This window comes from Bos javanicus, chromosome 19 (assembly GCF_032452875.1).
Source record: "Bos javanicus breed banteng chromosome 19, ARS-OSU_banteng_1.0, whole genome shotgun sequence".
NCBI classification, from domain to species: Eukaryota; Metazoa; Chordata; class Mammalia; order Artiodactyla; family Bovidae; genus Bos; species Bos javanicus.
This window is the reverse complement of record NC_083886.1, coordinates 14851785-14873454: the sequence shown is the minus strand read 5'-3', so window position 1 is coordinate 14873454 and position 21670 is coordinate 14851785. Positions and strand designations below refer to the sequence as shown.

At 39.0% G+C, this 21670-nt stretch overlaps 1 protein-coding gene across 12 annotated transcripts in view; it reads left to right on the top strand.

Moving 5' to 3' along the window:
• ACACA (acetyl-CoA carboxylase alpha) overlaps window positions 1–21670 on the top strand; it is a 286320-nt gene that overhangs the window by 180543 nt on the left and 84107 nt on the right. For all 12 annotated transcript variants that reach the window (XM_061390286.1, XM_061390285.1, XM_061390289.1 and 9 more), the window contains 6 exons: window positions 5268–5309; window positions 6366–6581; window positions 7474–7629; window positions 10227–10430; window positions 15236–15391; window positions 17156–17302. In XM_061390286.1, coding sequence (XP_061246270.1) covers window positions 5268–5309; window positions 6366–6581; window positions 7474–7629; window positions 10227–10430; window positions 15236–15391; window positions 17156–17302 — 921 coding nt within the window. The remainder of the gene's footprint in view (window positions 1–5267; window positions 5310–6365; window positions 6582–7473; window positions 7630–10226; window positions 10431–15235; window positions 15392–17155; window positions 17303–21670) is intronic.

Genomic DNA, 21670 nt, shown 5'->3' with positions numbered 1-21670 from the left:
TGGCATGCTGGAAAGGACTTCTAAACCCAAAGACCTGTGTGTGGGTGGCTTTTACCACCCCTTTGTTTGTTAGGTCTCTAACACTTGCCGTTCTGTTTTCCATTTCACAGTTCACCTTGTTGGTCTAGTCTATAGAGAAACAGGAGAGCCTAGCCTGCAGGCTAAAGAGCTAGGATTTTCTGAAATGCTTTAGGAAATGTTGTGGACTCCACAATTCCCCTGTGTTACTGATGTCAGGAAATCAAGCAGAGTGCAGATATATATCAATCAATAACTGTAGATAGGAGACAGGAGGCAGTGGAGAAGTATGAGGAGCTTAAAGAGAACCCTGGGGCTTTAGGAAGAAAAATCAGGAGCTTAGAGAATAAAATTGATACTTTGGGATGGAGTATGAGAATCTGCGAATAAATACTGTGGCTGGTAGATGCTGATCAGAACTCAGGTAGACATGCCAGAGCCAGGCCCTGGATTTAGAAAAAGTATCGGGCTAGGTTCTTAAGTGCTTATCTGATTTGTTCTTTCATCACTGACTTTGGAGTATATATTATTCTGAGGAGTAATACTGAATTTATAAAATTGTTTTCCCTTTTCCTTACAGTCTTCATGTCTATTGCACACTAACTGGTTTTCTATAATCAGCATTCTGTGATAAAACCCTCCACTGAATTTTTTTTTAAAGGCCAAAGCAATTAATTGTCACAGACATTTTTGGGGGACACTTTCTTATCATTGAATCTACATCTTGTCCTAGAAAACACCTAACAGCTTTGAAACATTTTTTTTTCTCCCTGCTCTCTTAATATTTCCCGATTTCAGTTGAATAGAGACATGTATAAGCAAGATCTGCTTGGAAATGAGCCCAGCAGGTGGTCTTCCCAATCATTCATTGTCCAGTTTCCATTTATAGTGGCAAGAAGTGGGAAATCAGTTAAATTATCAAGTGACTTGATCTGTCATAAGTGTAGTAAGCGTTGCTTTAGGGTGCAGAGAACATGAAGGTTCGGGTATGGACTGGATTTGCCCTGAAGAATTGGGTGGCAGAGGAGTTGGGGTGTTTTTATGTTAGGCCCCTCAGACATGATTAGCAATTATGCAGCAGGCAAGGGTGACTATTACTGAACTCTGGCCAGGATCTGCCATAGCCAGGAAGCCCTGGCAGGAGTTGTATGAATCTGGGGCTCACCGTCATGCTGCTGCTCCGAGATCCTCCGCTGGTGGTGGCTTGAAGGACACTTGGCCTCTGTCGTGTCATCCGACGTGCGCTTGCCCCCTAGTTAGTGTAGTGTGAAAAAGAGGAAGCTTTCCGGGACGTTAATGATGAATCCCTTGATCTCTGTGGCTTCCTGGTAATCCACTGTTATGTATGCAGCCTCCCCTGCTCTACACTGTGAAATCCCTATATTATTGAGTAGAAGAGGAGACGTGCGCGGGAGGGGGCAAGGAGAGGAGGAAGGTTACCGCGTTAGGTTCAAGAACAACATGGCTGGTGTGGAAGGAGGCAGCCATGCTGTTCATAGTCGTCGTCTCTTGGGCTGCTTCAGGACCAGAACATTGCCGGGTGGAGGTTCCTGGAGAGTGTGGATATTAGGTGTTTATTCACATGGCAGCAAAGGCTGGAATTATTTCCAATATTGTTCCATCAACACAGTCCCCGGAGATCTGTCCACCAGAATGTCTGCTGATGCCTAAGTGTCTTGGCTCGACATGGAGACCATTCTTCTGAGCAGGCAGTAGTTACCAACGTTAAGGCGTCTTGGTGTTTGAGTCTGTTTCCATAACCATTTAATTAAAGCAAATACCCATAATGGGACTTTGACTATCAATGTTTAACATTGGTATTTAAACAGAAAGTTTGAGGAAAAGCAAGTCTATCCTTGTAAATATCTTCTTCATATTAAAAAAAAAAGTTGAGGCCTTGAAAGCAAAAGAAGACTCTCTGAATTTCTATATTAAGTTGCTGTTCTCCAGTTTTATGGAGTACTAAGTCTCTGTTCGTATCACGCACATTCAGATCTAGAATTCCAAAAAGTGCAGCAGAAGATGCTATTTAATTCTAACATATGTAGTATACTTTAAGAAGCTTTGCATATTTTTTTTCCAGCAAAGTTTTGTTAAGGATGCTAAAATGCGTGTTTCTCAGATCTTTTCTTATACTTGGCTGCCCAAACAGAGCATGAGGTCCAGAAACCATGATGAGATTCTAAATCAGATTTCCACCTGTAGTTTCCTTTTGTTTCTTATTTGTAAGATTTCATGAGATTTTTAAAAATTCTGCTGTAAATCACCTAGGAGATAATTGCAGTTTTACTGATTTTTATGTGAGTGACTCCCACTTTAAGTGTTTTGGATTGTTTTCGCCTGAAGAGCCCACTATCGAAAACAGTTATCGTGGTTAGTAGTTCATTTCTTTAAAAAAAAAAAAAATTGATATGTCAATTATATCTCAATAAAGCTAGAAAAAATTGGCAGTTCTGTTTGCTAGTGGATCAACTATTAGTTTTTCAGAAGGTTTGGTTTGAGTTTTTGTTTTAATTACAGTCTATATAATTAGTTCTCAGCATGTTGAGGTAAAAGAGAATTGTACCAGCAAGCTTCCAATTTCTTCATCTCATTAGGTTTTTAACACGATTATTAGTATCATAATCAGCTATGATGTTTTCTGTTGCAGGTTTTCACATTCTCTGATTTGCAGGGTGTCTTGATTGGCTAATTTAGGCAAATTATTTTGATTGTCTTGATGATGGTTGGCTGATTAGAACACAGCAGGGGTATAATTTCTTCCAGAGAAATGTTGCATTCTTTTGTTTTTTGGTACCAGAACACTAAGAGGGTTTTTCTTTGTGTACATTCAATTATGATATTTGCCCATAACACTAGTAGAATGCCTAGAAAGCAATTACATTAGTGACGGAGTAAGCTTGAATGCCTTAGTGGAAAAATTGGCTGTGTGAGGATGCGGTAGGATGAAGGAATTTACTAAAACTATAATCAGACTTTGGGATTTCTTCTTTTCTGTATTTTCTGTATTTCTGTGACTTTTGAGTGAAAAAAAAAAAAGCAATTTTCTACAAAAGTCTTTCCCTGTCTTAGAGAATTGCTCATTAATCCTGGTTTACCATTGCATGGAAGTTCGTGCCATCTCCTATTCTAAATGCTTTGTGCTTAGTGAGGACTTCACTGTGGAACTAAAAATTTACTCAAAAGTTTAAGAACATTTGTTTATGTCATCTCATCTTTTGTGTAAATGGTATACTAAGTAACTGTTTTAGGTTAACGAATTAATTAAAGTTAAGGAATTGAAGAATATGTGATTAAAAGATTGTATCATTACTTTACTTTTCTTTCAGAAAAATCTCATGGAAGGACTTTGTTACCCTTCTTTTTTGACTCATGTTACTTTTTAGCTAATGCTCTGAAAGCCATACCTCTTGAGAATAAAACCAAAACTAGACTGTATAAAGCCCGGAGCATGAAATCTACTGACAATTCAGTTCAACATCTTCCTGCTTAACCTTGAAGTCATCCCCATGCTCTTCACTGTCGTTCAGGGGAATTAGAGAATTATTTAGGACAAAACATCATCAGTAAAAGATCAGTGCTGTGTAAAATCCACTTTCAAAGGGCTTTTGAAGACCCACGCCTGGACAAGTGGTTTGCTGGCCTTGCTAAACAGGCTCCTAGAAGCTGTTTTTCAGTTAAAATGCCAAGGAAAATGTAAAAAGATTTATTAACTGAGCAAGTTATAGTTAAAGTGAAGTGTAAGACCTATGGAAGGTATTCAAGAAGTTTTCCATAAATTTAAGAACCATGAATGTTGCCTTTTTTTTTTTTTCCTTTTTTTCCTGAAAGCCTTAATTTCAGTTTCTGAGGTTTTTGGTTTTTGTCTCAAAAACAAGCATGGTTCTTGAAAGAGAAGTCCTCTAAATAAGGAATTTGGATTAAAAAGAAGAATAAATAGTTAACATCCTATACTTGCTAGGTAGAGATGAAATGGCATGGGCTCTAGCCTTAGACCCAAGTTCATGTTCCGGGGTCATAATAATTGGGATTGGCATATACACATTAACGATACTATGTGAGAACCTACTCTGTAGCACAGGGAACTCTCCTCAGTGCTCTGTGCTGAACTGAATGGAAAAGAATTCCAAAAAAGAGGGGATATATGTATATGTACAACTGATTCACTGCCACACACAGTGGAAACTAACACAATATTGCATAGCAACTATACAACAATAAAAACTTACTTTGAAAAAAAAAAAGCAGTACTCTTCCAGAGAGGTTGTTGAGAACATTCGACGGTCAGCACATGAGAGCACCTGCCCCCCGCAAGGCTTTCAGTTCATGTTTCCTTCATGGTTCCTGAAGTTCATTGACGGGTATTTAGGCAGCTAGTCCTGGTCTCTCTGCTTTGTACCCATAAGTGTTTGATTACATTGCACTCATAATGAAGAAGATGCCTTAATGAAACCTCCTATGGAGGCAAATAGTAATGACTTGATTCCAACACTGCCAGTAGAGTTTCCCATCCGAGAAACAGGGGTATTTGGTGTTAATAAGTTAAATTTCAGAAACTAATGGACTCTGCTAATTGAATTCATCTTTGTTAATTAATAAGGTTCTAGTAAATTGGTTGCTTTCTTGGGTAATGCCCTGCAAAAGAGCAGTAAGACCTAATGATTGCATGTTCACTAGCTCCATCCACCCTGTTCTTTCCTAGACATAGAGGGCTACTGACCAAAGTAATATCTCACACTTTTCTTTGTCTTGAAATGTTATTGTTTAAACCTTTGAAATTATTAACTTGAGAGGGAATGAGGGGGAAAAAAAGCATGGATTGGGGATGCTATGTTCTCTGGTGAGTTTACACTTTGAGTCTCTTAAGGAGAAACTTGGGAAATCAATCCAGTAACTACTATTGCAGTGCTGCAGTATAAGGACGCGTTGGTCTTATGTGCCAGTTTCTGCCATGGGTAGCAGCCAAGAAGACGTTTTCCACTTGGGAGATGAAAAATATACCATTTTTCACCCCAGAAGAGGGTAGCTGTTAGTCGGGTTAGTATCGTGGTGGTTCTCAAATTTGTAAGTGGGGTCAAAGTGACGGTTACCCAGAGAATCATTCATTTTCTCCAGACTAAGCTTAGGTAAGGATCGTGTTTTCTAGGCAACTGTCTTCTGGATGCTTGACTGTTTCTCTACCATGTGTTTATCCCCAAAGAGTCATATCTATGAAAGATTGACACATTTTCCCTCCTTCTTTAATGCAGAGAGAATTTCCTAAATTTTTCACGTTCCGAGCAAGGGATAAGGTAAGGACTGATTTTTTTTCCTCTTTTTTTTTTTTTTTTTTAATCTTTGTTTTTTCCTTAAAAGCCCAAGAGTAGTATATCTGTGCCATATGTTCTTACCATCTTCTTTCTCTAATTGAACTTATACTTCCCTTTGTCTTACATATATCTTCGAACTAAACAAAGTTCCCTTCCAAAAGAGTTTGGTTCAGGAAACACTGTAATGTCCTGACCTACCGAAGACAGTGATAACTTTCAAAATCATCCGTTAGGATAATCCTAATGATGTAATATGAAAGGACCACTATAGTTATTGGATTATTCTCGTCACCCACAGACAGTTCATTTATCAAGGCTTGTTTATGTGCATTTTTCAATTTTAAAATATAGAATTTCAGACCACATTGGTTTCTTCTTATTACTAGCTTATGTTTTTGGCTTTCTCTCTCCATTTACTCTATGGAGATGTACTCTAAACATATCTGGCTTCAGCAAAACATACAGTAAATGTAAATGCAACTTTAAAAAAGAAATATGAATAATTATGCATGGATACAGGATATTCCATAGCCAAATACCTATTTTTCAATATTATATAACATTTGTTTTCCTGTGTCCTTTTTCAGTCTGCCAGAAATGGTAAGAGTATGAGACATGGATCCTGCCCATACGTGTTTTAGATTAGTTGGATAAAACTAAAACACTGGTATGTGAAATAGATAGTAATGTGAAGTAGTTTGGTTAACTGTTTAAAAAAAAATGAGCTATGAAGGCTTTAAATGCTAGAGGAGTTCTGAGGGACTAGGTGGGGGGTTTTGTTTGTTTTTAATGGAGAGCATCACCAGTTGTAAGAGTATAAATGATGAAAGCTTACAAAGTAAACAGGGCCTCTAGTGCCTAATCTTACGTCAGTTATCGCAGTTTCCTTGTATGTAGCTCCTCTTTCTTCCCCTTTGGTTCCTTGGCACAACATGGCTTATGTTTCTTTTTTAAGCATTTCTTTTATATACAATTTCATAATATAAATTTTGTAACTGCCTCTTGTAAGCTGTTCTTTCCTCCAATTCTTGTATTCAGTTTGAGGAAGATCGTATCTATCGTCACCTGGAGCCTGCCCTAGCTTTCCAGTTAGAGCTGAACCGGATGAGAAATTTTGACCTTACTGCCATCCCGTGTGCCAATCACAAGATGCACTTGTATCTTGGGGCAGCCAAGGTGGAAGTGGGCACAGAAGTGACAGACTACAGGTTCTTTGTTCGTGCAATCATCAGGCATTCTGATCTGGTCACCAAGGTGGGTGCTGTACTTTCTTCTCTTTTTTTCTTGGGCAGGGGTGCTATGCCACTCGGCTTGCAGTATGTCAGTTCCCTGACCAGGGATCGAACCTATGCCCACTGTAGTGGAAGCACAGAGTCCTAACCGCTGGGCCACCAGAGAAGACCCTGGGTGCTGTACTTTAATGGAAAGTTATCTCTGAGGGAAGGGACAGAGACACAGCCATGATTCAAAATCAGGTTTTCCTCCTGAATCAAGGCTCTTGTTCTCTTTCATCCTATTGTCCAATATGCACCAGAAGCCTAAGAGTCACTTCTCTCACAGAGGTAAATATTCTGTGCAATTAAGGGCTTTTTTCCCCCTTTCATTTGATTTTTCTTGGAAATGGAAGCATGATAGTACTTGCTTGAGAAAAGGAAAAGCATGCGAACAGAAAAACCACAGGGAAGTTTGGATGATGATAGAGGATAAAATGAAAAGTTAGAGACGACTCCATGGTAAACCTGTCTAAAAGTGGGGATAGTTTCTGTACACAGCTGGTGTGTGACTTGTTCCTGTATCCCATAGCCATAACCTTTCTGCAACTTTTCCTCTCTAAACAGATTTCCTTTCTATGCTGCTGTGTCTGGCAGTTGTGACCCTACTAGGGTTGCAGCTCTGGGGGTGCCCAGGATCTCCACTTATTGTAAGAAAATGGTACCAAACAGGCAGGAGGAAGGGCTGCTGGGAACTCTTTATCTGACCCTTGCTAGCCCCTGCTGCCTGTGGTCTTTGGGCTGACCCCAGGAAGAAAGATAAATAATATCTACATAACAGCCTTATGACTAGTTGGGTTGGCCAAAACCCAAACAAATTTTTTGGCCAACCCTATAAAACATTAATGTTGATGGTGATTTTCTTTCCTGCATAGGAAGCTTCCTTTGAATATCTACAAAATGAAGGGGAGCGGCTCCTCCTGGAAGCCATGGATGAGTTGGAAGTCGCCTTTAACAATACAAATGTCCGGACTGACTGCAACCACATCTTCCTCAACTTTGTTCCTACAGTCATCATGGACCCATCGAAGGTACATTTCTCTGTAGCTTTGCACCCAGCACCTGCCAACACAGCAGAGAGAGTCATTCTTATTTGTTTGCACTTGGACCTGGAAACAGGTACTTTCTTGGTCAGGTGACTGAACCCTCGATCCTTAAAGTTTACAGAATGCTTCTAGGACTGGGTTTCTGGGATGATATCAAAAATTTGATATAACCATTGAAAGCATACCTCAAAACTGAAGGTGTCTCTTTGTTCTACTATGAAGCTTTACTTCTCCACTACCCCTGCCTTTGAATTTCTGCTGAAAAGCATGTGATGGTGTCTGACTCCCTTGCTGTAGTGATCTCTGAGTAAATAACCTTTAAACACAGTGATTTAAAATTTTTAAGAGCAATCATAATTTACCATGAGACTTAGCTGTGAGTAGAAATTTCATAATCATACATTTTAATTTACGTTTTTAACTTATAATTATGTTTAATTTACATTGATACATACATTTTAATGTAATCATTTAATATTAACTCATAGTTTTGTTTGCTTTCATGGATATAGTTTAAAAGTGTATCTAGTCCATTGTATTGCAGGAGATATAAGCCACTAAAAATCTTGTGATATAATTTGTATATAATTAAATACATCCATTTAAGTATAAGGTCTAAAACACTGAAGGTGGTTTGATGTTATCTTGATAGTCACTTATAAGCAGTACAAAAATGTAAAACTTTTTCGTCTTCTTCCATTGGTAACTGGATATTTTACGATATTTACCATGATAGCAGTCCTATTTTGTTTAATTCCCTAGGATTTCTCATCTAGTATAACTAACTTTGCTATTATTGGGCATTTTGGCAAAATTACTGCCTCTTTTTACTGGTCATCTGATGGCCTTTGAGCAGTAATACACCTTCCCAAAGTGTCTAACCTATTTCTCATTAGTATTTTTCCACAGAGGAAAATTTGGTTGATGTGGAATTCCACACATAACAATGTTTGGTTTGTTCCCCAAGGCTCTATTCTAAAATGCATTCCATATAATTTAAGGAAGGAAAGCAAGGGGACTCTGTACTCTTTTATCCCAGGGGTAGTAAAGACGGGTTGCTCTCTTGTTTCCACTCCCTCTAACCTTTTTATGATATTGTGGAATTTGAATAGGAGAACCAGTATATTTGAATAGGAGACCTCTTTCTCAAGAGCCATTGTAGGCATGGACTTTTGCTTTTTGAACTTAGGGTCTAAGACCCGAGAGATCATTTTCTACTGTTTTTTTCTTCTAGACTCAAACTACTGATTAGTTGCCTTGTCTGCCAGGAAAGCCGAGGTCAGGGCTACTTACTGAGTTTCACAAAGTCTCATCATTCGGTTTAAGCAAAGGTTCTCTTGAGCATCCTGGGATTGATGAAACTAGGAGAGTTAAAACGTGCCCTGGACACTCTATCAGTATATTTGTAGATATGACTTAGCATTCCTCAATGAGTTTTTGCTGTCAGCCTCTCTGTTTCTACTCCAAATGCTCATATGCCCTAACTCTGTCTTTCTAATCATAGATAGCTGTCAATTTCCTCTATTTAGAAATTGTTGACTTTTGTTCCCTCAAAAAAAAGAATGGATAGATATCTCTTGGTTAACAAGCAAGTGTAGGAATAGAGATGTTAACTCCTTGAAACTCATTTTAACCTGAAATTCTTTGGAGCAGAAATAAACTACAAGAGTGGCACATACTTCCAAAGAGTCACAAGTGAAGGATGGCATGAGATTTTTTAAAAAATTCTCTAAGACATTGAGAAAGCATTTTAGAGAGATACTTCATTTAAGAAAATGTTGTTTTGAGTAGTATGTCTTAGCTGCCTATAGCCATATTGGGAATAAAAAAATTCTTTTTTGCTTTAGTGTGTCAATAAGGAAAAATCACATCTAAGGCCATTTGGTTAAAATAACTCACCAAACCCTAAAAATGAGGGCCACTAAGCTGCCTTGGTACAAAGGTAAGAAAAAGGAGGGAACATTTGCCCCATCTCGTTAAATCCTAGTTGGACTTAGCAGTGACCTAGCTTCAGAGCTCTGTTTAGAGAGAACATTCTAGCACCACCTACAAATTGCCTTTCTTTAATTTGTGCAATTTACCAAGAAACATATATTATAAAGTTTAATAAAATTGTATGGAAAAAAGCTCATGGTGATAATTGCTATGTTGATTTAAGGTCCTGAAAGTGCAATGAAACGTAGTTACCATGCATATAAATGCTACTTAATAGCGGTTTAACTAGAGATTTTATTCTTATTTGGGGCCTTCTCTTAAATCCCATGGCTTCTAATTTTAGATATTGCAGATCTTTGGCATAGAATATGAATACAGTTGGGAAAGAGGAAGGGAGTTGCACAGATTTGGGTGTTGTGAGCCAGAGAAAACCACTCAAATGCCAGGCCAGCATGAAATTGTCCCTGACTTGTTCTAAGCGTAGGGTTGGGGAGAAACTGTGTGTCTTTTTGGAAGGAATACGTGGAGGACACATCTCCAGAAACCAGGGTCTGTTCCCGTTCTCCCTTCCCAAAGATGGGCAGACCTGAGTCAGGTGCTGGTTACAAGGCACTGAATTTTTGTGCTTGGTGATGTGTCTGTGTCAGATTGAGGAATCCGTGCGGAGCATGGTGATGCGCTATGGAAGTCGGCTGTGGAAGCTGCGTGTCCTCCAGGCAGAACTGAAAATCAACATTCGCCTGACACCAACTGGAAAAGCAATTCCCATCCGCCTCTTCCTGACGAACGAGTCTGGCTATTACTTGGACATCAGCCTGTACAAGGAAGTGACTGATTCCAGGACAGCACAGGTACAGTAGTTAAGCAGGCTCCTCAAAATTTTGACTTGGTTCCCCCAGAGAGAAGCCACTTGTCCTTGTTACAGAAAGACCCAAATTCACAAATCCCATTTTTCCACTTAGTGGGGGTTATCCTCGCTCAGCTTAAATGGTTGCATGAACCTGAAACACTTCATTTGCCTCATAAGCAGCGCCTCTGTCATAATCCTGAATGTTTTGAAACCCTTAACCTTTGGTCATGAGTTGGGGAGCCCTAACAGGTGCCAAGTGAACCTGACTCCAGAGTCATTGTGTGATTTAGGGTTCTTGGGCTGCTTGAAGAATTTTGTCTTCTCTGATCTGATTTGTCCTTGTTCCTGTTTTCAGCCTAGTTAGACCACTCAAGGAAGGAAGGAGAATTTCCTTGGCAAGGAAAGGAAGGAGAATTATTGAAGTAGGAAATATCTCAAAGAAAGAAGTTTCAACATAATATAATAATAGCTTGAGCAAGATCAAGCAGAGATTTTATCTTGTTTACCCTTTGTTGCACTTATACACTTTGTCTTGCCTTCAAAGAGTTCAGAGTATCATATATCTATAAAAAAGCAAAGTGGCAAACTTTGCCACTTAACCTATTTTTTCAGGTAGAAGAATTGAGAATGTGAAAATGAAAAGTGACTTTCAAAGTAGATTGGTTCTATGATAACAGAGAATTCCCTTTTAATCTGTTTGATCACCTTAGTTTCTAAATCTTTGGGCCATTGGCTATGGTACAGGATTGAGCTTCGTTCACCATTATTCACATCTTTTTAAGAACTGGGATGTTAATTTTAGGTCTCTGGCCGGAACTTGGCAAGTGCCTTTCTTGTCGTTAAAGGATGAACTTGCTCCTTTGTATCTGTACATAAGATCTCGGTCTATTCTATGTATTGGGTGATGAAGAGATTATGTGTCTCTTGTTTTTATCTACGTCCTTTTAAGTCTGGGAACAGCAGTAAGAAAAGACTTTTTTGCCAGGATTTTGAAGACAAATCTTAAAACTCTGGGCTTGGACAGTTGTCTGAGCGACCTTTCATTTCGTGCTTTGATTCCCACTTAGATGGCCAGAGAAATCTATCCTGTGAGAAGTGAACAGTTAAAACAGAAAGTGCGCGCAAGAGTGCAAGGGGTGAGCAAGAGAAAGAGTATTCAATAATTTTCGCTGCATTTGATGTTTTTCAAGACAACCTTAAAGACATTTTCAGTCAAAGCTTTCCATGGGCAGTGATGTTTTTAATTAACTTCTACAATGGCTTCAAGGCAGGTCTATTCTTGTGAAAAATAAGATGGCCACTTGAGATTTTAATGTTTTTGATAAATATGTTTGTTCTTCATAACTACTCCCCCTGTCCTTTCTTTTATTAGAAAGCTCTGAGATTTCCCTCATGCTGGCCAGTGGTGACACAGGGGCATGAGAGGCACAAATGCCTTTATTCAGGGTTTAGTAGAAGGAAATGGCAACTCACTCCAGTATTCTTGCCTGGAAAATCCCACGGACAGAGGAATCTCGCAGGCTACAGTCCATGGAGTCTCAAAGAGTCAGACACCACTAAGTGTCTTATGTTTGGCACAAGTATTTGAAAAATAAATGAGCTGCCTTCTGCCTGAGGGAGCTCCCTTCTTACCATGGGTCCTGTGTATTTAGGAAGCCCTGGAGAAAGGGGTCTCCCTCCGGCTCTTCAGTTGAGATCCAGTGGCCACTGGCAAGTGCGAGTGCAAGAGCCCACAGCTGGAGGAGGGAGCTAACAAAAGAAAGCCTCTAGCTCAGTTCTGGCACTCCGAAAGCCTCCTTGATGCTTATCAGCAATTTATTTTTCCCCTTTCTGTGCTCTACTGTGTCATTACACAAATCTAAAACAGCATAGGACCATGCGTATCATTCAGTTGTTTGTTCATTAATTTAACATTTATTGACCACTTACGATGTATCAAGCAGTAGGGATACAGAGGTAAAAAGTGATATTTCTTCTCAAGAAATTTACCCATGATGGAAGAAGACAGATAATTAGTTTCTCTGTTGTATGATTTGATTTGTGCCATTAAAAAATAAGTCCATGGTTCTAAGGGAGCAGACTGTATGGGATCAGAGATTTTTTTCCAGGAGAAGCCCTTTTGATGGCCTCTGGTAACAGGTGTGTGATAAATAAAATATGTACATATGTTCATGAATTTGTAAAGTATATACTTTATCAATTTTTAATGACTGTGGCCATGATAGCAGAAAATGGAATTAGGTAACATAGATAGATAACTATCTAATATAATATATCTAATATATCTAATGTGTATCTGTTACAACAGTTATCTATGTTATCTATCATTCGGAGACTTCCAGGGCCATCCATTGTTATCAACCTCTTGTTCAAGAGTAATTTTTCATTCTTTCTGTCAACAAGAAGCAAGGTTGACTGGCTTGAGTTTCATTTTATTTCACTTTCCTTGTATAGTCTTTGTGGTATTAGCTATCCTGAGCACTGGTGTCAGGCAGTCAGAGTAGGGAGATTTGAGTAATCCATTACATAAGTCCATTGATTTCCAATGTTCAGTGTAAGAGAGAAATATACATTTCAAAATCATCTTTATCGAGATAGAACTTAGATGTAATAAAAGGCACTCATTTTATGTGTACAGTTTAATTTATCCTCAAATTGTACACACTTGTGACCGCCATCACAGTCATGATAGAGACCACTTGACACCCTCAAAAATTCTCTTGTTCTCCTTTGCAGTCAGGCACCCTCCTCAGCCCTAGCCACCCACCAATCTGCCTTCTAATTCAATAGAGTAATTTGTGCCTGTCCTGGAATATCAGATAAATGAAGTTAGACAATATGTGCTATTTTGTGTCTGGCTCCTTTTGGTAAAGGTAGTGTTTTTGAGAATCATCCATGTTGTATGAATCATGGGTATGCTCCTTTTTGTTGCTGAGTAGTGTTCCATTTTATGGATATACCAAAATTTTTATATTCATTAACCTGTTGATGGGCATCTGAAGTTTTATTTTTCAGTTTGGGCTATTGTGAGTAAAGCTGCTGTGAACATTGATTTCCAAATATTTGTATAGATTTGTTTTCATTTGAGTAAATCTATGAGTACAATTACTGAGGCGTAGTAAGTTTAATTTAACCCCGTTAAATTCCCACCAGCAGTGAAAGTACCCAGAGAGCTTTCTCCAACCTGCTTTCTCAGTCCACAGAGTTATGTTGCTTGAATGACCAGCTTGACTTTATTCCAGACCTTGCAAAAACTGTACCTGTTGGTCTTGTCTTTCCTAGTAAGACAGGAATGTATTGGGATTGGCCAAAAAGTGTATTTGGATTTTCCATAGGATCTTATGTAAAAACCCAAGCAAACTTTTTGGCCAACCCAGTAGTTTCAAGAACCTATTGCTTTTGCTTTTTTTTTTCTCCTCCCCTTATTTTGACTTGGGTTATTTCCTCTAAGTCCAGTTTTTACATACTTACACCCTAGCCTCACTTAAAACTTCAAATCTCTTGGAACATTTCTATTTCTGCCTCCCATATGACTAAGACATTGCTAATTCTACCTCTCACCTGGGGACTTTCATCATTAGCTCTGTGGAAGAGGATTGGGAGCTCGATTCTGTGGGTCTTTAAGCAGTCCACAACAGATTTTGCCCAGAATAGGACCTGATTGACAAGTAAGTAGAACACGTTTGTTCCTTTTGATCTAAAGGGCTAACGATTTACTTACTTGAAATGTACCCAGGATTTAGGAGAATACCTCATCCTCTCCTGGTGCCTATTTAGCAAGCCTGCAAATCTATTCATTAATGGTAGACTTAAGCTTATATATTTTAGGCCCGAAGAGATAGGTGGGTATATACACATACCCTCACTTCCCAGTGTCCATTTGTATTCACTGCACTGGGAATCTATGTTTTATGTATTCATGCATAAAGTGCCTAGCTTAGTGTCATACAAGCCCTGGGCACTCAACATATATTAATTGAATTGAAATAATGGCATCCCTTATAAATATTCATAAGCAAATAAAACTATCTAAATATATGAAATATGAGGTACTCTTCTAGAAATATTTGAGTTAAAATGATTAAAAACTGGTGTGATTTTATTATGTGACAAATATAGGTATTGTAGGAGCTATTCACTAGTTGTAGACACAGTATACTGGGAGAAATACATATGTGTGTGTATTATATTTAATAAAATATATATATTTTTTACTAAAGGCTCTGTCTTATGAGATCAGAAGAATCAGCTAGCTAGATGGATGGGTAAAATCTACTTGTGTCAAATCTTTGAAGCCTTTGTGTAGCTAATTGTACTTACGAAGTGGACTATAAAGTATAGGTGACCCGGTAGAGCCTTGACCTGGCCTTCTATCTTTGAAGATAGAACAGAGTTCTCTTTGGTGCCTAGCTGTTCCTCAACTTAAATACCAGGACTGCTTAGTTGGTTAGTTGACCTTTGTTTCTGAATATGGGATTCAAGTCATTTTGACAGGCAAGCATTATCAGTCTGTCTCTGAAACATGAAATTTACTCTGGTGCTTTCTCGTTGATTTCCACTAATTCAAAAGTGAGAGGAGGAGCGTGTGATTTGTGGTTGGTTACATACCATTTTTTGGAGTTGGTTAATCTGTAGAGGCGAGAGTACCATGTACTGAATGTTAAGAGGTGTATCTTAGCTATTCAACTCACCAAAAATGTGTTTCAAGAAATAGCATTTGTGGAAAAAAAGTCCCTCTAGGCAACTCATGTGATTTTTTTTTTCTCTTGTCTTTTAATTTCCCATGCCATCCTCTTTTTCTTGCAGATCATGTTTCAGGCATATGGAGACAAACAGGGACCATTACATGGAATGTTAATCAACACTCCGTACGTGACCAAAGACCTGCTTCAATCCAAGAGGTTCCAGGCACAGTCCTTAGGGACAACATACATATATGACATCCCAGAAATGTTTCGGCAGGTAAAGGTGGCTACCTGGGGGTGCGGGCTCTGACGTGTGCCAGAGAGACAAGATTTTTCCTGAATTTTCATCAGATACAGCTTACACTGAAATAGGACACTTTCAAAAGGCAGGAATTGTCTTGACGCTGTTCTCACTTCTTTGTCTTCTGGGGTTGAGACTGCTAGCTCAGATGGTGGATGGTTCTTTATGAATGAACAGGAAGAATGATGAGGATAGAGGCCTCTGTTGAGTAGAGAAGAGTAAACAGACTACGCACATCTGATGGTAGTTTATGATGACCTCTGTGAGGAGTTACCTTCAGGTGTCTATTTCCAAAGCCTGTATTCAAGTCAAAAAGAGGTTTGAAATTCTGGTTCTCATTTTCCAAAATAACCCAGGTCTCTAACTGATAGCCTAGGTTAATATGATGAGAATCAGTATATAACATATACAAATGGATATAGAGTGCATGGTACACATTTTAAAGTATCAGTTCTTTTGTGGGAGATTTATTACAGTGGAACAAAAACTAGTGTGAGAAAATACGACATTATGAATCTCATCCTCCGTATGAAAATAAATTCCTTTGATCTGTATGGTGAATCATGTCTAGGCTGCAGATTTTTCTTCCATCAGTAGAAGGCAAGAAAAGTATATCACCAGCAGGAAATGCAACAGATAAAGAAGAAGGTATCAAAAGAATACTGAATTTGTCCTTAAAAAAAAATCTATGAATATAGAATTTTCCCAACTCTTCTAGTCAAAAATACCAGCGTTACTACATTTGAATTTTAATAAAGTAATATGTGTGGTCTTAGTAAATAGTCTATTTGTAATTCCTGTATTATTCAGAAATACGAGAGATTTCCATTATGTAGCCATTTGTTTACAAGGTCTCTCTCTCGACACATAGCTGTCTTCATTCAGTATTACTAGTACTGTCAGCCTATAAGTTGAGTGTTGATTCTGTTCCCTAGTGCTGGCGCCATAAACAGAAATCACTTTCCATATAATTTATCCTATAGAATAGACGTAAGCACAGTGATTTGGGCTTGTAGGTATGAATGAATCACCTTGGATTTAAATGCTGCTCTGAGTCAAGCAGAAAAACAACCGAACTAGTTCCCACTTCATGCCGCATTCATTTTGGTAATATGAAATTTGAAATGGACATCAGAATGGTTTAAAAATGATGTGTGTCTCCGTTCTCTCATATCTGAGCAGACTTGATCTATATATGTACAAACAGTCATCCACCTCTAGTGAGCTAATTCCCACGTATGGACATGTAGCTTTGAAAATATACTAGAGCATGCATCCCCTGAACCTCTAGTAGAAACTCTATCCTTGTGTTCTTGGGTTTGCTTTGTATTAGCTGAGTGTCAGTCAGTTTCCTGGTTATTTTTCTATGGCTAAGTTTCTCTAGGATTTTTCTTCCTTTTTTAAAGAGGTGTTGCTGCTACTTTAGTTTTTAATTTTCCCAGGACATTGTTAGGTCCATTGTGTTTGTTAATGGTCTCCTACTGATTCATGATCCCTCAGTAGTTTAATGTTATTGGCAAAGCATCTGATTTGGGGCATGTAAAAAATGTTATGTGAAAAATAATTACAAGTCTATTTTAATGGAGAATGAGAACTCTAGAATTTGGTGTAATATTTAGGTGCTCAGTAGAACGCTTGGAAGAGAAAGAGCAAAACTAAATTGACCATGTTTTAATATTTATTTTGTTCATGTTGAAATGCTGATTGTTACTGATTAGTCAAACTTTTCTCCTCCTCTAGTCCCTGATCAAACTCTGGGAATCTATGTCCTCCCAAGCATTCCTTCCACCGCCCCCTCTGCCTTCAGACATACTGACGTACACTGAGCTCGTGTTGGATGATCAAGGTCAACTGGTTCACATGAACAGGCTTCCAGGAGGAAATGAGGCAAGTCCTGGAGATTCCCCTCCCCACTTTCTTATCTCTGTGCCCACGAATACCAACTTTCCAAGGAGGTGGTCATTAAATAGTATAAATAAGATCTGAGTGGCATAGGCAGCATTGGTAGAAGTAGTCTAGTCTTATTGAAGTAGAAGTTGTAGTCCTATTGGCAGAATTCTTTAGCCAGAGAACACAGACTGGACAGTGAGGACTATCCTTAATTTTTCAGGTGTGATAATAAGATTACATTTTTTTAAACAGTATTACAATTTTGCTTTATAAAAAAGAGTATTGTCTTCTGTTAGAGATGCCTACTAAAATAGTTACCAATGAAATGAGCTAATGTCTAGGAGTTGCTTCAAAAGTATGTAGGGATGTGCGTGTGGGAGTGCAGATGAAACAAGACTGGTCATGAGTTGTTAATTGAAGCTAGGTGATAGAAACGCAGGAATAGATTATTTTCTCTATTTTTGTACATGTTTGAGATTCTGAGATTTTTCTATGATAAAAGCCTTTAAATATTTCTGGATGTTTTTTCTTATTTGGATCCTTACTGGTGTATGGTTTTTAGTATGTTTTTCATGCTCAGGTGATTTTATCTAGGGCTGTTGTGAGCATGAGAGATTATTTTCTTCATAAAAGGACTCCATCAGAACCAGGAGTTTAAACATCGAAGGAGATAACAGAGAACCTGTGACTCATGTGTTTTTGGCTTTAGATCCCTCTTTCCTCTAGAACACTGTTAATAATGATGTAAAGTCATATTCTGCCCCATGCATTGAGATTCTTCCTGATTCTAACTATGCTTCTAAAGTACAGTTATAACAACAGTGATAACAATAGTAATAAGCCTAAAATGAGATATGTTTTTATTTTAACCTTAGAACTCATCCCTAGATAAAACTGGTCCCTTAGAAGGAGTAATCTCTACCTGAGTGTTCACCATAAACAGACTGGGTAGACCTTTGGAGATAAATGCAATTATTTCCTGTTTTATTCAATATCTTTTTTTTTTTTTTCAAAAAATTTTGCTAAATGTACAAGGTGCATGACTATTTATTAAGTATACCAGGGCTGCCAAATTTAAATCGTTTGGTATTAAGATGGATGCGAGCATTGGACCCAATTGGACTTGTAGGAGTTCTAATCTAATGCCTCAACAGTTAGCAGAAGTGAGAGGCTGGGGAGGCAGGATGTATTGAATTTTGACAAGAGTAGGTATATGCGTACTTGTTGGCACACAAAGTTGCAGCAGAGGTGTGTTCCACTGTGCGTAGCATCTGCTTAGTGAAGCCCTCAGCAGAAAGAAAAGCCTCATCGTGCCAGACTTAAATTCTGATTCATTGAACAGTGTCGTCTTCAGGAACGGAAGGCACCCTTGTGAACATGGGACTGAGAGAAAAACGCTCTTAACTAATGTAATTAAAACACAAAATGAGGTTTTTGGCCACGTGGAAGCTAGCCGCAGCACCGTATACAACCTCTTGCCACGATCTTTCTGTCCTGCTTTCTCTCAGCTCTCATTCTGTGTTTGAGCGAGTGGAGACTGGGGGAATAGTGAAGTCCCAGAGGGACAGAGCTCTGTTCTTGCTGAAATTACAAGCACAGAGCTGCCTGGGCATGAACATGTAGTGTTTACTCTGCCAGTATGAATACAAATAGTCTTATTATACGGGACTCCGTACCCAAAGACACCCACCCACACACACACACGCACACACACGAATAAAAAAAAAATTTAAAGGTTTTTTTTAACCCTTTAAAGACGCAACAAACCTTGGTGGAAAAGGGATGTCTTAACGGCACAGGACTATGGCTATGAGCAGTAAGACCGTGTGTTTTCCTTTGCTCAGTGCTTTAATAATAATTTTGAAATCCAGAAATCTAATCGTATTAAAATTTTTTTCTTTTTGCTTTTCGTCAGTTTTGACTTTCATCTTGTCCTACTCTTTTCCCTCCTCGTTGCCTGTGTTCTTTGTCCTCTTTTCCTTTCCATCGAATGACCGAGTAGGATTGAAGCTGAGCGTTAGCTTGCTGTTTGAGTCCTTGAGCTCTGGAGGGGTGAGCAGTTAGTGACTAATACCCGGCGTGGCTGGTGAAGTCAGTCAGTGGCCAGCGCTAGATTATAGGGCCCCCACATGACAGGAATGAGGTTGGGGTTATTAGTATCAGACTGTTACTGAGAGCTGGGACATACAATGGAGCATGTCCACTGAGAGACTGACCAGTCTGAAGATGGAGTTTCAGCAGTCAGAGCTCAGAGGGACAGCCTTGCCTAAGAGACGAGCTGGTGGCAGGGGGATGTATTTGCTTGTGCCGAGCCCAGTTTTATCAGGGCAAGCTGACTTTCAGCAATTGCGATTTAATTTTCTTTGGCCAAAGAGACAAGTTTGTCATGAGCCTGGCGCTCTACATATTATCCCAAGAATGATGTGAAGGGAAGGAAAAGAGCTCATGCTGATGAGATCGGGAGCAAATCGGTCCAGTCCCAAAGAGAATGGGCATCTGAACAGAGCCTTGAGGAATAGTTGTATTAAAGACAGGGATTAAAAAAATGACCTGTTAGTGTTCCAAGAGCCAAGGCGCGATGTAAAAGCATCAATGCTCCATAGACATTAAATCATCATAATTGGTGTTCTCTAAAGGTGGCGGCTCCACCAGGTCATCATGGTGGGTGGTACTGCATTACCTTGAAGGACTGGAGTTTCTGGGTTTCAAAGCCAGCCCATGGATATAAGGCGTACAAGTAAAACAAGAGATTCCTGCAGAGTTTCCCCATGAATTGAGATGCTTTTCCCCATAATCAAAGGCAGAAAGCCTGCACTTAGCAGACCATCGGCTAGGTGGGTAGCCAGTCTTTCTCCCCTATTTTTTTTTTCCCCAGGACAGTAAATAGGTAAAATGGTGATGGAACCAGAACTTGGAACAATTCAGTTCCATTTAGTTTTAGGGAACTTGTTTGCCATTTGAGGAAGAATATTGGCTGTTTCAGCGGAGATGTGACCTGCATTTCGAACACTGCGGCTGTGTTAAAAGCAAGAGAAAGAGAGCTTTTTTGAGGTGGTGTTAGCTGCTGTCTGTTTTCTGTTTTCATAGTTGTCCCTTTCCCATCGAGAGATGTAACTGAAGGAATGCCACCTTATGCATGATGAAAGCTATAGGAGAATACATTTTTCTCATTGTCAGATTTTGAATGGCATTGCGTTTAGTATGAATTTAGAGTAGGAATAAAAAAGATGTAGACCAAATCTGTGAATTGTGTTCCTTGCAAATAGCTCCAAAGATGAGTTGTCTAGGATTTTTTTTTTTTCCTAATAGTTTCAAGTAAAGAAGAAAATTGAGGAAAATGTGATTGCAACATAGACTAAACTGATTTCACGCTCCTGTGATGGGCACTGTATGTAAATACCCAGCCTGGGTGAGTGTGTGCTGTTGAACCTGGATACAAAAGAAGTCACCACTTCTCAATTTGGGGGGAATTGTTTTCTTTTTCCTGCCAGTTTGCTAATCTGTTTTGATCATTTGTTGGAAGCTGTAATTGCAGGTGGGAACGTTTTGAGTAACAGTTCACAATCCAAGGCAGCTGCTTTTCGCACCAAATCCTGTTATTAAAAGGCTCAGGCTAAGATCAAGCCAACGGCTGATAACCGACTTGACGGAGAACAACTTAACTTTGCCCGGAAGGACAAAGAAAGCACTGGCCTTCTTGAAACTGAGTTCTTACTTATTCTGAAATGTTATTAGCATCCTTTTATTAAATGTCCTTAAACTTCTCTGTGAACTACAGGATGAATCTCCAAAGCAGGCAATGATGAAAGATACGATAGACAGGTACCTTTTATAGCAAAATTAGTGTGGATAGAAATGAGGGCCCTGTTTTCCTTACTGTTTCAGAACACAGGCTTTTTAACAATATGAATCCATCCCTTCCCTCTGATTGCTCCTGTCATAATGAAAAACGGTGATAAGAAGAAGATGCTCTGTCTAGAAGCAGTTATAATAATTAGGTTTAGGATGCGTACTCTGAAAAGGATTGGTAGTTAGAGACTGGAATTCTTGCATGGCACTTCATTATTTCCTTAAACTTTTTTCTGGGGGTTAAGTGTGTTCCAATCCACATACACACTACCAGGCTTAAAATTGTAGTGGCTCCAAGACTTCGTTTTTTCAGATGGGCACTAGGTGTCAGGGTCTTTCCTTCTCAGCAGTCTAGCATTCAGATGAGACTCTTGAATTGTCCTGCTTTGGGAGGCAAATCTAGTGATATCCTTCTCTTTTTTCCAGTTGGTCTGGTGGGCTTTACCTCATTTTCCTAGAACATGCCATTGTGTTTTTAACCCTTTGGGTGGAGATCTGTTGAATCTTATATCATGA